General features: G+C 38.7%; 1 protein-coding gene across 1 annotated transcript in view; it reads left to right on the top strand.

The window, feature by feature from the left end:
- Positions 1-14,831, top strand: part of stxbp5l (syntaxin binding protein 5L) — a 110,838-nt gene that overhangs the window by 41,091 nt on the left and 54,916 nt on the right. The window contains exon 3 of the mRNA XM_068329410.1: positions 14,156-14,237. Coding sequence (XP_068185511.1) covers positions 14,156-14,237 — 82 coding nt within the window. The remainder of the gene's footprint in view (positions 1-14,155; positions 14,238-14,831) is intronic.

Raw genomic sequence — 14,831 nt, forward strand, 5'->3', positions numbered from 1 at the left:
ATTATGAACTACAAAGTATGCATGAAAAAGAATTGTCATGCTCAACACAACTTTCTAATATATTTTTTTGTCTTTTTAATTTTTTTTCCTTTTTTAATTTTTCTAGCGAGTGAGAGAGTGATAGAGAGAGAGCATGTGTGTGTGTGTGTGTGTGTGTGTGTGTGTGTGTGTGTATACGCGCACTATGAACAGTTAAAATATCTATACAAATTATTAATTTGAACTGAAGTGAGAAAGTGTCAAACAAAGAGTAAGCAGTGGAGTGGAGGCAGTGATCGATGCCACACAAGCATTTTCAGCTGTCAGATCAAATGCTCTGTGCATGTGCAACATCCCAAACAGTTTACAAGCTAGCAACCAGTACCCAAGACCAAGTAAAAGAACACCAACACCTGAAAGGAGCACTGAAAACTTGAGGATGTCCTGACTGGACCTTTGTGAAGGCTCACACAAGATCCAGAAAGGAGAATAACCCAGTTAGGACACAATGGAAAGAGAGCAAGCGTAACGGTATAGTGATCCCATATGTGTCGAGTGTCCCCTGGTTCCTGTGTAATGTAAGCCGGGCAACACCCTCAGACAAAGACTGGTCCACCCAAAAGACCCCACAACACTCAGTCAGAAGAGGAGTCTGGTGTATGTAGTCAAATGCAGCAAGGAATGCTCAAATGTCTACATAGGGGGAACCAAACAACCACTACACAGGCACATGGCTCAACAGAGAAGAGCCAACTCATCAGGACAGGACTCAGAAGTCTTCCTTCATCTCAAGGAAGAGGGACATTCATTTCAGGACATCGATGTTCAGATCTTGGACAGCGAAGACAGATGGTTTGAGAGAGGACTGAAAGAAGCCTTCCACATCAGAGTGGAGAAGCCATCTCTGAATAGAGGGGGTGGTCTTATGTTCAGGTCCTTTTGAAACTCCCAAAAAGAATGTCTCAGCAGATTAACCCAGGTGTTGTGTCTCATCCTAATAACTCATCCTAATTAGTTTACTATGGCTCTCTGAAAATATTAATTTATAGAATTGAAAAAAATATTGTAGTCAGAGGGAATTAATGTGAAAAAAAGAGATAAAAGCCTTTGCTTTTTAATTTTCAGTTCACCAAGAATTTTTAGGAAATAGTAAATTTAAATTAATAAAGGAATAAAAGTGTTTTGGCACATCATGGGAAGTTTTACATGAATTTTTGCATAAGTAAATCATTGTGATTCACACAATACAAAAGACATCATTCCTACTTACTGAGAACTGATAATGAAAGTAGACAAAAGACTAAATCATCTTAAAAATAATGACTTTTACAGCTGACAGTATTTTTAAAGGAAAAGCATTAAAGTTAAAATATATTCACAGAAAAGTAAATGAAATTTAAAAAATCCAGCAGAAGCACAAAACGTGAAGGGACTCAATACAAGATGGTCAGAATGATTCTACAGTATGTTATAAAACATCCAAAAAGGTTGACCCACAAAAATCAATTGAATCATTATTGAGTACAGATTGTGACATTTGTCTCCGTGAGATGGTTGAGGTTGTCGGCAGATAGTAGATGCGGTTTGGCAGTTTAATCACATTGACGTGAGTCAAACAGCTAATTACATACGCCGATATTTAAGTTATGAGAGTATGAGCAAAACAAATGCTTCTTCTCTGCTGTCGTCTTTTCAGAGGAAGAAGAAGTAGTGGCATTTCTTTAAAAGCTGTAATCATAGGCTGGTCTTTGGACTATTCTGACATTTCTCTTTCAGTACGTCATATCTGAACTGATTATATGAACAGTCTGTATTGCTAATGTGAAAACACTTGCAGATTGTCAGATCACTGCTTTTGATGTAATGAGGTATAAATGTATCAGTACCCTAGCAGTCAAAACACCAGTAAGCATAAATGTCAGCTTCACATGGTGACTGCGTGATGATGAGACAAGTTTCTATCTCAACTCGGTACGGTTTCTGACAAGAATCAATCCAGCACAGCCACCCCCTCAGAGGAACCATAATTATATTAGTAACTATGTTATTGTGATTACTCCAAATACCCATCGATAATATTTGGATTTGAAAAATTGGATCAGTTAGTGCACAGATCAGTCGTACCTGATCTTTACATTCCGCTTCAAAGCGGTTATGTATTGTAATTGTTTCAAGTTTCAAGTTTCAAGTTTATTTATTTTTATATAGCCCAGATTCACAAGCAATGTCTCAAAGGGCTTTACAATCTGCACATGGACGATATCCCTCTGACCTTTGTGCACTGCAAGCAGTGCGACCCTCGCATCGGATAAGGAACAACTCCCCCCAGAAACCCTTTTAACAGGGGAAAAAATGGATGGGAGAAACCTCAGGAAGACTGCAGAGGAGGGACCCCTCTTCCAGGAGTGGACAGACGAAGCAATAGATACCGCATGTACAGATTAACAACACAATAATAATAACAGTAACAATAACAGTAACAATAAATGTATAACAAAGGCATGCCGATCCATCCAGTAGAGCGAGTCACCACCAGCCGATGAAGCACACAGAGGTCACCGATTGCTGAGGATCCACCACTCTGAGGACAGACCAAACAGTGCCTAAGTCATTCAGCTCAAAAAAGTTAAAGTCAAGGTTACTCTGGCAAAACCCCAAAACCACAGCAGAACCAAATGAGGCAGAACCAGCACTCCCCTAGTGGATGGTGAAACAGGACCACTGTACAGCTTGTGCTATCGCCAGCCATGGAAGCAGACAGAGGTAGCCGATTGCCGATGATCCACCACACAAAGGCCTGTGAGAGAGAACAGCAGAAGAAGGAAGAGAAACAGAGATAGCAGAGATAGCAGGGGCGAGAGTGGTGCTAGAGGGACCAGAACAGCAGAGAATTAATGGGAGGCAGGGGCCTAACTAAGAAATCCTATGACTCGTCGGCAGGACTAGGCTAAACCTAAACATTGAGACCGCCATCCCCGATATTACTTATATGTTAGGTCGAACAGATATGTTTTGAGTCTAGATTTAAAGACATTTACAGATTCAGACTGTCTAATATTTATAGGGAGGTTATTCCACAAGAAAGGGGCACGATAGGAGAAGGCCCTCTGGCCAGCTGACTTCTTTTTAAATCTAGGAACACACAAGAGACCAGTATTCTGAGAGCGGAGAGCCCTAGTCGGCGTATAAGGTTTAACAAGATCAGACAGATAGGTTGGTGCAAGCCCATTAAGGCTTTTGTATGTTAGTAAGAGTACCTTAAAATCGGATCTAACATGAATCGGGAGCCAGTGTAATGCAGCCAAAACTGGGGTGATATGGTCAAATTTCCTAGTTTTAGTTAATATTCTTGCTGCTGTGTTCTGAACCATCTGAAGGCCCCTAGTTCTAGACCGAGGCAACCCTGATAACAGAACATTACAATAGTCAAGTCTAGAGGACACAAAGGCATGAATCAAAATTTCAGCATCAGCCATGGCTAAAGAGGACCTAATTTTGGAAATATTACGTAGATGAAAGAAGGCGATCTTTGTCACCTCTTTAATATGCTTGTCAAAGGCAAGAGTCGAATCTAACGTTACTCCTAGGTTCTTGACTGTTGAACTATGGGTTATAAGACAGTTATCTACAGATATTGTTAGGTTTTGAAATTGGTTACTATGTCGTGCAGGGCCAATGATTAACATTTCAGTTTTGTCTGGGTTTAGGAGCAGGAAATTACTGGACATCCAACTATTCACAGCAGAAAGACAGGCCTCTAGTTTACTCAATTCAGATCGATCATCTGCTTTTATAGGCATATAAAGTTGTGTGTCATCCGCATAACAGTGGAAACCTATTCCAAAGCTGCGTATAATTTGACCAAGAGGTGCAACATACAGGGAGAATAGTAGAGGACCAAGGACAGACCCCTGAGGTACGCCATATTTGACGTCGGAGAAGGCAGAAGTTTTATTATTGTAGGAGACACATTGTGTCCTATCAGATAGATAAGATTTTAACCAAGCCAGAGCTAACTCACAGACACCAAACTGTCTCTCCAGTCGGTCAAGGAGTATACAGTGATCTATAGTATCAAATGCTGCACTAAGATCCAAAAGAAGGAGAACAGAAGTGGTATCAGAGTCCAGATTTAATAGGAGATCATTCACAACTTTGGTAAGTGCTGTTTCAGTGGAATGGCGGGCCCGAAAAGCTGATTGGAATGGTTCGAAAAGACCGCTTAATGATAAATAATCTAAGAGCTGTTGAGATACCACCCTTTCTAGTATTTTAGATAAGAATGGAAGGTTAGAAACTGGTCTATAATTATTTAAAGACTCTTGGTCGAGATGTGGCTTTTTAAGCAGAGGTTTAACCACGGCCGCTTTAAAGCTAGTGGGAACAACACCAGTTGCAAGAGAAAGATTAACTACATTTAACATAGTAGGGCCCAGCAATGGCCATAATTCTTTAACTAATTTAGCAGGGAGAGGGTCTAAGAGGCATGTAGTAGGTTTGGAGAATGAGACCAACTTTGTTAATTCTACCAGAGAGACATTCTCAAAGTGTGTTAAAGAGAAAAGTTGGGTTTTAACACCCAGAGAAGGAACCACATCAAATTTTGATCCAGGTGAAGCTGAAGAAGTTATTTCATGTCTAATGTTATCAATTTTACGGCAGAAAAAATCTTGGAAATCATCAGCCGCCAATAACAAGCTGCTTGCCGTTGACTGTTTCTGGGTCAATCTGGCTACAGTATTAAACAGAAATCGAGGGTTGTGTTTATTTTTACTTATTAATCTGGAGAAATAGGCAGCTTTAGCGGTGGACAGAGCACGTTTGTAATTTAAGACACATTCGTGCCAAGAGATGTAGCATGATTTAGATTTAGATTTACGCCACCTGCGCTCTAAACTCCTACAGGCTCGTCTGAGAGCGCGTGTCTCCTCGTTAAACCATGGTGTAGACCTGCGCACCCCTATGGTTTTAGTTTTTAGAGGTGCAACTGAGTCCAACAGACTAGAAAGAGCTGAGTTTAGATCACTAGTGTAATTTTCGATTGATCCTGTTGCTACAGTAAAAGGAGTCAATACCTCAGGTAGAAGCTCACTAAGTTTAGATACCGTTGACAAGCCGATATGGCGAGTAGTGACTAAATCAGGAGTAATGCTATTTTGACAAGTAAAGGCTGCTTTAAAAGTAATAAGAAAATGGTCAGATATCACTGACGTAAGAGGAGAGACAGTCACAGCAGTAACATTTATACCACGCGATAGAATCAGATCTAGGGTATTACCATTGGAATGAGTTGCTTCATGAACCCACTGAGTGAAACCTAACATGTCCAGGAGGGTTAGGAAAGCTTTACACAACGGATCACTAGGGTTATTTAAATGAATGTTAAAATCACCTGTCACCATAACCTCATCAGATTGAGTAATTAGATCCGAAATGAATTCACCAAATTCTTCTAAGAATAAAGAATAGGGACCAGGCGGTCTATAGACTACTACAAGATAAAGCCTGCTGTTTACAGCTGTAGGCGATGGTTTTAGAACAAGAGCCTCAAAAGATGTAAAATGAATATCTAGATTTGAAGTCAGGTTCAGAATAGATTTGTAGACTAAAGCAACACCTCCACCCTGTTTATCAGCCCTTGCGGCATGAGCATATGTAAAATCAGGTGGTGAAGCTTCATTTAACGGTAAGAAGACATTTGGTTTTAGCCATGTTTCACATAGAGCAATCATATCCAGGCCATGCTGAAGAATTAAATCGTTCACAAGCAAGGCCTTCGATGACATTGATCTAATATTTAAAAGGCCAAATTGAAATGTGGTAGTGTCACTAACATGATTATTAGACGGTTTAACAGCTGAGGATGTATTAATCTTAATCAGATGCCGCGTCTCAATAAATCTGGGAGGTAAAGACCTATAAACACGATGTGATACAATAACTGGGATGCTTTCAGGTATAGAGTCTTGGATAACCTGATCAGGTGCTTCACTGAAAAGCACCTTGTCAGTGGTGATAAGAGCAGAAGTAAGATTCACATGGGTAATGTCCCGGGCCATTTTATTAAAAATCTGAGGGAAGGAGACAGTCTCAACGTCACTAACTATTGTCAGCGTTTGTGTGTTTGTCCGTTCGTCCGCTTGTTAGTTAGTCCACTTTACCATAGTATGTCTGCTGACTATGTAAGATTATGTCTGCTGACTGTCAGCAGACATACTATGGTAAAGTCCATCATGTCCTTCATTTGAACATGTCGGTGTGGAAACACCAGATAGTGTAACTAGCAAAAATAACTTTAATTTCCGCTGCTGATGGTTGAAAAAAGGAATTGTGAACTTGTCACTGTTAAAAACATTTGTTAACCATTAGAAGGTATTTGTTTTCCCAATTTATGTAAGCAAGGCCTCTCTACCATTATCACCTGCTATGTAAGCAATCAAGGGCCATTTAAGTTTTATGACAACGCAGTGTAACTGTCAGCCGACTCTGCGGGAAGAAACCACGGTAGAATTCAAATGTACGGAACTGTGCGCAGTATGCAACAAACCGCCAGCCGATCACACAAATCTGATGTCTTTTTGTTTCCACTCTGCTGTGAGGTGTTTACACTCACATCTAAATTGCCCAGCTTTTGTCCCCAATGCTTCACTGGCATTATTAAACACGCACAAAATAATCATTATACACCCCCGTCGCAGTCACACTCATGCCTGCAAAAAAGGGAAAGAGAAGCAGTAATGAAGGCAGGATTAAATTAATTCATACGAAAGAGAGCTCGAGAGTGTGGGTGAAGGAGACAGAGAGATGATGAGAGGACGCCACGTCAATTACATTCAGATACCAGGTCTCAGTGAATTCAAATGAAAACCACTGTGGTGTGATTTTCAAAGAATTAAATGTCTTTAATGGAGTTAGAGTGTGAATACTGAAACTTGAAACACAGTATATTAAAATCCCTGGTTGGAGAAATCTAGAGTTTTCTTTGGAGGCTTTTTTTGGGGAGGGGGAGTGGAGGGGGGGGGGCACAGCCATTGTACAGCCTGACAATTGTACAGCCCATGCAAGTACAATTGGGTGTAACAAGCAAGTGGCCTGATGGGATCAATTATCAAGCTCATCCATAAAGCTAGGTCTAAAAAAATGGATCCAGCACGTAGAAAACAATTGCAGTTTAAAGTTCTATCAACTTTGCCTGCAGCCATTAGCTGTGATTGTACCCAGTAGATGGTGAAAAGGTAAATGGGCCATACTTATGTGCCTTTTTAGTCTGACTGACCACTCAACTTTACAATACCTGCCAGGATCACCCATTCACAAAGAGGCGATCCTTCACACAAATCATTTCTTCACAGCCACTGGGAGCAATCAGGGGCTCAGGACCTTGCCCAAGGACGTTTCAACATGTAGACTGCAGGGGCTGGGTATCAAAGCGTCGACCTTCCAATAAGTGATCATTCTACCCCCGAGCTACAGCTACTCCCAGTAATAACTCAAAGGGTTGGACTCAAACACTAAAAGATTTTAAATGTCAGATCTAATGTAAAACCAAAAGAATTACAAATATCCCCCCACAGTTGATTCCTTCACACCTTCACATCGACATGCTCCTTATTTTACCACGCTGTCACAAACACGTCTTCATCCAAAAGCATCAAAATTTATCCACTTGCTGTCATCTTTCTACTCGTGTAGTTATTAAGTTGAATTATGACATTATGATTCACTGACGACAGTGAGACCCATACGTGATTAACAATTGTCTCCCATGATGGTGTGACAGCCATTACGCAATCATCAAATTTATCTCAAACATGATGCTGATTACTGGTGTGAAACCTCAACAAAATCAACACCGTTCCTGAACACAACCGTGGGAGGCCGTGTTGTACTTGAAGAGTTGTTGTATGCAAATCAGCCTTTCTTTGAAAGTAAAATAACGAGGAAGAAAACACAGTAATCAGTCATAACAAAATAATGGACATCTGCTATTGCAATCACGGTAGCTGATAGTTATTATAGCAGCTGCTCTTAACTACTACCAAAACACATGTTAGCACAATTTACAGTCCTGTGTTTTGTTTTCAGGTATTATTTGAAATTACCCAAACCGATCAAGACAGCTGGTGATGACAAAAAACTGTAATGTGATACTGCTCATGAACCAAATAAAGGTGAACAGAACCGAGGGGGTTGCACCTGTGATGTTCAGGTTGTGGAGAAGGTGGAAGCTGATGGTCAATGACTTTCAACACAAAAATTAATACCTGATTTGTTTAGTGTTCACATTTATTTCTATGCATTTGAAAATCATTTTATTTTCAGATTAGTTTTCGTATATCATGTATACTTCATGATAAACTAGTCATAACAAGCATTAGACCACAAACCCTAATACAAACTGAGCCTAATCTTAACTTAGATCTGCTTTACATTTAACTGTAAACTAACTGTAAATGCAGCCATTTCTATAAAGATGCTCACTGTAAAGGGAAGCTGTTTATCATGTGTGTGTGTTAACACACTAATCCAGGTATTTAATGAGGCAGAAAACACTCTGACAGCCAACAAATTACACAAGAAATCCATAAGGTGTTTTAATGTGCGTATACTGTACGTATTCACTCCTCCTCACTTACACTTGAAGTCTCTATTGGGAACATATGCACAGAATCAAATTGAGCTCTGTTAATGTAAGTCTTCTCCCATGAAATAAACGCACTGGGGTCTTTCAACATCATTCCTCCATCAAATACAGCATCCACTTTTTAATTGATGTCATGTAAGCACTGTGGATTGATGCTGTATGTTACATTTCTAAGACTAACAACCAAATAATGTGAGTACAAAACCAAATACATCAATCAGTGTCAAACTTTTGAAAACAAAGGGCCAATCTATGTGAGAGAATAGCCTGGAGTGTGCATACAAAGTTAATGAGTTTCCCCTTGACCCCATAAGTGTATTTACAGTTATTAAAACTATTATAGATCTTTAACTTTGGGTTCAACTGTTTACTGCTAGGCACCAAACCAGAGACGTGGGAGCAAGCAAACATCCTCCAGAAGGCCAAATCTGGATTCAGGTCAAAATCAAGCTTTCTGCTGAGAGGTGATAGATCCCACAACTTCATCACCATACTACCTAAATGTAAAACCAGCAGTCAGTGACATGTTAATGATTCAACATGAAAAATTACAGTAAAATTACAATAAAAATCTAAATTTTTTTCCTGCGATCAGCTTCTAATATGGGGCTCGCAGTACTTGACTGTGCTGAATAGCAGACGGATGAGATTGCACACCTGACGTTGTCAATGATGCCGCCATCTCCTCACAATGTCAACATAGAAAGTTAATCCACAGTTTTGTATGTTTAAATTTTGATTTAGAGAAAAGAGCTCTACTTTAATACCTAAGTCAAAAGTCAATATTCAATTGTTGTGGCTGAGAATAGAGAATGCCACATGTTTCGAAGACTATCTTAGAGGAATGTGTTTTCTTAACTCGCGTGCATTTCATCCAATTCCACTCAATTTTCTGTGACACAGAAATAATGTTCCCGCCCAGCAGTTATTCACAACTGGAGAAAGGAAGCATAGGGTAATGTCGGAAATAATTAACGTCAAAGTTTGAGAACAAAGAAAGGCTGCAGGTAAATAAAAAGCCAGAGTGTACATTACAACCAGACTAGACCAGCCTGAACTGGCCTGCACAAAGCTTTCCCATCAGACATGATTTAGATGAGAGCCTGCTAATGTTGATTTAGTACTGGAAGTGGCTGATTGGCCTTTGCTCATTCAATCCACTTTGTTTACATAAATAATTTAGAAATTGGCAATTTTAGCCCACCATGCAAAGATGTGATTGAAAGATTTTCTCCTACTCCAATCATTTTACTCTCTCCTCTTTACTAGCTGCCATTACAAAATTAAAATATCTGTCATAGTTTGCATCATTTTAAAAACAATTTAGGGTATTTGGTAATATTTCCAAGTTAAGTTTGTTAAGCTACACTAATAAACTAAAGAGATCTCACGATCTCCTAAAAAATGAGTAAAATACTCTCACTCTCCTAGACCCAGATTTGTGCCTCATTTAACATCTACACTACTTCTTCGTTTCAGTATAACACACGCTGGAAGTGATTAACAGCTATGTGCTACATTAATCAGAGCTTTGAGGCAAGTCTTTGAAATAACAAGAGCTGGTTGTTGATTAAATGTTAATGTATGCTGTAACTCATTGTCCTGTTGCTGATGCTATGAAGCACAAAACCACCTCGTACTAAGGAGCAATGATTCGTTGTTGCATTCCAGTAGGACGCAGATAAAGGGAGATGATGCTGAAGAAGTTCCAATCAATTCAAAAAATTGACCTTAAGTGATCTCACTTGAACAGTTCCTTTGTAAAAGTCACCATTGCATCTGAAACTTAAGCAGCTGCATAGATTCTACAACTGCTTTGCTGTGCAGGTATTGTGTGTCAGGATGGTGTATTTCATCTGCATCAGCCATCCACCCCAACTACAGCTTTGCATCCCAAGCAACATGTGTTTTCATTGAAATTCATGACATTTATTTGTTGCTGCTCCCCAATTTTCTCTGCAAATATCCTCCCAACATCTAACGCCACATGCAGGTCGAGCAATTTCTATTAAGCATTTTCTGTTGTTGGCTGGCAGTGGTGCAAGCGTTTGCCTCCCGGAGGGATGCGGGGGACAACACCATACAAGCTTTGTGTTTGGAGTTTTACATGTTCGTAGTGTGATGTGAATTTGAATAGGGTTTGAGTAAAAGCTTGCCTGTCAGTCAACAAATGATTAGAGAGATGATTGTAGATGATAAATTGAGTTTGTTGCCAACCGTTCACTTGAATGACAAATACAAACCTGCCTTTTTCTCTTCATTGAGTACCTTAATACAGAAACACTCATTGCATTTTAATACATTCCCAAAGTTCTCTGGTCAGTTCCACAATAGCGTGACAATATCTGCAAGAACTAATATACAAATATTTTTATATTTTACAAATGTCTTTATTTCATCACACTAGAACTATTTACCATATCTGTGTCGTTTCTATTTTGTGATTCAGGAACAACCACGGCAGCAATAAATGCTTTAATGGGTTTTGACAAGTCATTTATTTTATCAGTATGATAGCATCAAGTGTGTTCTCTTGGGTCAGAACATCAGAATGCTGATTGGCAGCATGACTTGTGTGATTTGAAGAAGACTGCCCTAACACTGAACTGAAAAGAGTTGCATTGTATTTTCTGAATGTAATGTAAAGCCTTCATCATAAATGGACCGAAAAAATGTCACCATAAAAACAGTATTCTTTGCATATTTGTTTATATACTGTATGTAACCCTTTCACCATCGGCTCGTAAAATATTAAACCCTTTATTTAACTATAAATAAAGACTTAAAGACTTAAATCTATTCAAACTTAAATACACTCTTATATGGTGAAAGAGCCGTCTCCGTGTAAATTAACAGTCTAGGAAATAATTATGATTCTCACTAACGGAGGCTAACGGGAGTATGTCTGGAGTTGAACCCTTTATTATAATATAAACTATACACAAAAACACCATAAACAGGAAGCAATAATGTTTTACACAACTTTTGACAGTTTTCAAGTATTTAACCAGTAATGAAAAATATTGTTTAAAGCGCATATTTTAACTATATATTATTAATATAGTTTAACCTCTTATTTATCTTAATTTTAATGTAACCATGACAACTGCATAGTAATCAGGCATTCTAAATGACAGGAAAAACAATAATATAACTGATATTTATCAGGTTATTACATATAGGAACATTTTTTGCAAAGTCTTAAAATCAATTGTGAAACAAGACAAGAGAACATTTTTCAAGGGTCGAATATTGCATTTTGAACAGTGAATTGTCTTCTCTCTGCTGTTGTTGCTGCTGAGATGTTACAAGTCAGTCTAGCAGGACTGTAGATGTTTCTGCGCTGTTGGTTTCAGACTGCACTGACACTCAGAAATGAGATGTTCATTCTGTATATCATCAGTGTGTTTCTGATTTAGATCTGGTGCAACTCCAGCATGAGACGTGTAACTGAATGCAGGTAGCAATGTGATGATGAGTTACAGGATATATTGTTCATTCAGAGGCTTTTCTAATTCTACTGAGTGTTTAAATGTGATTTATCAAACAAATTTGAAATATTTAATACATTTCTATTTATTTATGTGTAAGCCACAGGATTTATTTCCCGATTTACTGTCCATGCTAACAAAGATAAATCTTAAATCATTATTTACACAAAATAATTTTTGATCCCATATATTTGAGGTGCTAAATCAACAGAGCAGCTACTCTACCTTTTTTTCTAATCTCTTCAGATGGTTACTCTAACAGCAGGTTATTAAACTTTCAGTCACTTCTATTAAAAGTGAATACACATTTTGTTCATACCGAGAAATCTCGGTGTCCTGAGCTCTTGGCAAGGTGTGGGAAGTCAGCGATGTCTAGTGAGGTGGACAGAAATCCCTGGAGGGATTAGGAGAGAGGCAGAGGGTGTGGGGGGAGCACTACTACATTTCATATGCGCATGCAATCATATGAGGCAGCATGAAAGCTTCCTATTTCATGAAATGATGAGAAGTTGAAGGTGACAGAGAAGATAAAATCTGTCATGAATGTTGAGGTAAAATAAATGAGAGTGAAAACTTTAGCAGCTGCTGCTGCTTCAACATTAGGATGCTGATAATATAATAGCTACTATGTTGTTTATGGAAAGGCTGATCGTGTGTGATTATGTTGTGAGGGACTTCGTGTGAAACAGCACTGAATTCTAAACCATCTATTGTTGCTTTAGCACCAGATCCAACTGGCTATGTTTTCATGTTGTGTCATTTCCCCCTCCTGCTGATTTCCACCTGCCTGGTGGGATGCTATCATGGATCTGAGTTCCTCTGATAACGATTCCTGCTTTCGAACCAAATTACCATATATTTCCTAAATTCTGTTATTTTTCAGATGCCTCATGAAGACTTCCCAGGTTGTTTTATTTCAGAAATGTAAGAATGTAATCAAAGGGTATATTTGCTGGATAGCTCAACTAAGATAGAGAACAGTCTTATCTTATTTAACAATCTTATCCAAACCTTTGTAGAAAATCAGATTTTGTTTTACTGGTGTGGTACTTGATGATGCTTGATAACAAAAATATTAATTACTTTCTAAAAGTCCAGTGATTTCAGAAATCTAGTCCTTTCAACATGAATTGATTTGCAGGTTTATACAATCCATCCTCTCAATTGCATTGAATTTATCTGAATCCTAGTACTAGTTTTATTTACCCCATTGTAATTTTAGACTTGTGATCAATCTGGATGTTTTCTTCGTTTTTTAAATTTTATTTATGTAACAAACAGGATAAATCCTGGTTGAAGGAGAGTATTTGGTATGTCACTGTGATTTATAGCTTTGTTTATAATCATGAATATATTCAATACAGTAAACAAAAGCTAATGCAGTCATCAAATAATAAAACTCATGCTCTCTTTTTTTAGAATCAATCTGTGTCTGTACCTTTAATTTAAACTGGATAAGATGGACTAACCTATTCAATCAGTACATATCATAAAATAAATGGAATTCAAAGGTGAATCCTTATAGTGACAATTTTAAAAGTGATGTTTTGCTTTAAAGCATTGGAATTCCTGCACCTGCTTTTTTGGAGAGACATCTAAGCATTCACTCTAATGAAGTGCTTGAAGGCTTAGCTCCTCACCTGACCTTGCAAGGAGTTTTGCTTTGAACACGACTGCCCCAAGGGAGGAGGATGGGCACAGTGAGGGTGTCAGCAGCCAGGAAGCATCACAATGTACTTTTTGAAATGCAGTCATCCTTGATAGGGCTACCTGGAATGACATTTCCCCAACTGCTTGCTTATACAAGACCAGTGCATTCGTCAATAATGGCATTTAAGCTATTATTTCAGTGCCTGTGTGACATTTGCATTGAATTTTTTGTTCTTTTATGTCACAACAAAAGCTGAAATTCAAGAACTGTGGTAGGTCTAAGTGTAACTGCTGCCTGGTTGCTGTTTTTCATGCCTTTTCCACAACAATGTTACTGCTTTTGTATTGTGCGGATATTATTATCGTACACTTCCTTGACTTTGCGATGCAGACTGGGACGACCTGGGGTGGACTGCTACTGTCAGCATGAGAGCGGAGCAGCTGTTCTCCAGCTGCAGTTCCTCATCAATGAGGTAAGAAGACTATTATAATACGAAAGGAAAACAGTGTTTTTAAAGCCACGTGTCCCCTTCATAGCTATTCTCATCAAAAATTGGAGCCATATGTCTTTGTCTTCTTCTTGAGATTAATTAAATGAATTGAACTGTGTATTGGAAGAAGAACTTTATAACTGTTAATCCTGTCTTTGGTTTGTTACATGGTTTCACTTTGCATGCATGTTTGTCTCTGTGTGGCTTTGCGGTGCACTGGCGTCGTGCCCAGAGTTTCCCCTGCCTCACACCCTATGCCAGCTGGGATAGGCTCCAGCTCCCTGTGACCCGCTGCAGCGGGACAACCGGTTAGAAAATGAAATGAATGAATGTTAAAGCACTGGTAGCATCATTATATATTAGTTTGTGGGATTAAATTGTTTTATCGAGAAGTATTTTATTAGATTTACTGACAATGATAAATATTAGAAGAAGAAGAAGAAGAAGAAGAAGAAGAAGAAGAAGAAGAAGAAGAAATATTAAGACCAAATGGCCAGTAGTGAATGAGGTGCAAATGCATTTCAGGTGTATCCAGCTCCCTTTTGCTAGTAAACCAATGCATAATGGCAGCAAAAA

This window comes from Antennarius striatus, chromosome 12, assembly GCF_040054535.1.
Source record: "Antennarius striatus isolate MH-2024 chromosome 12, ASM4005453v1, whole genome shotgun sequence".
NCBI classification, from domain to species: domain Eukaryota; kingdom Metazoa; phylum Chordata; class Actinopteri; order Lophiiformes; family Antennariidae; genus Antennarius; species Antennarius striatus.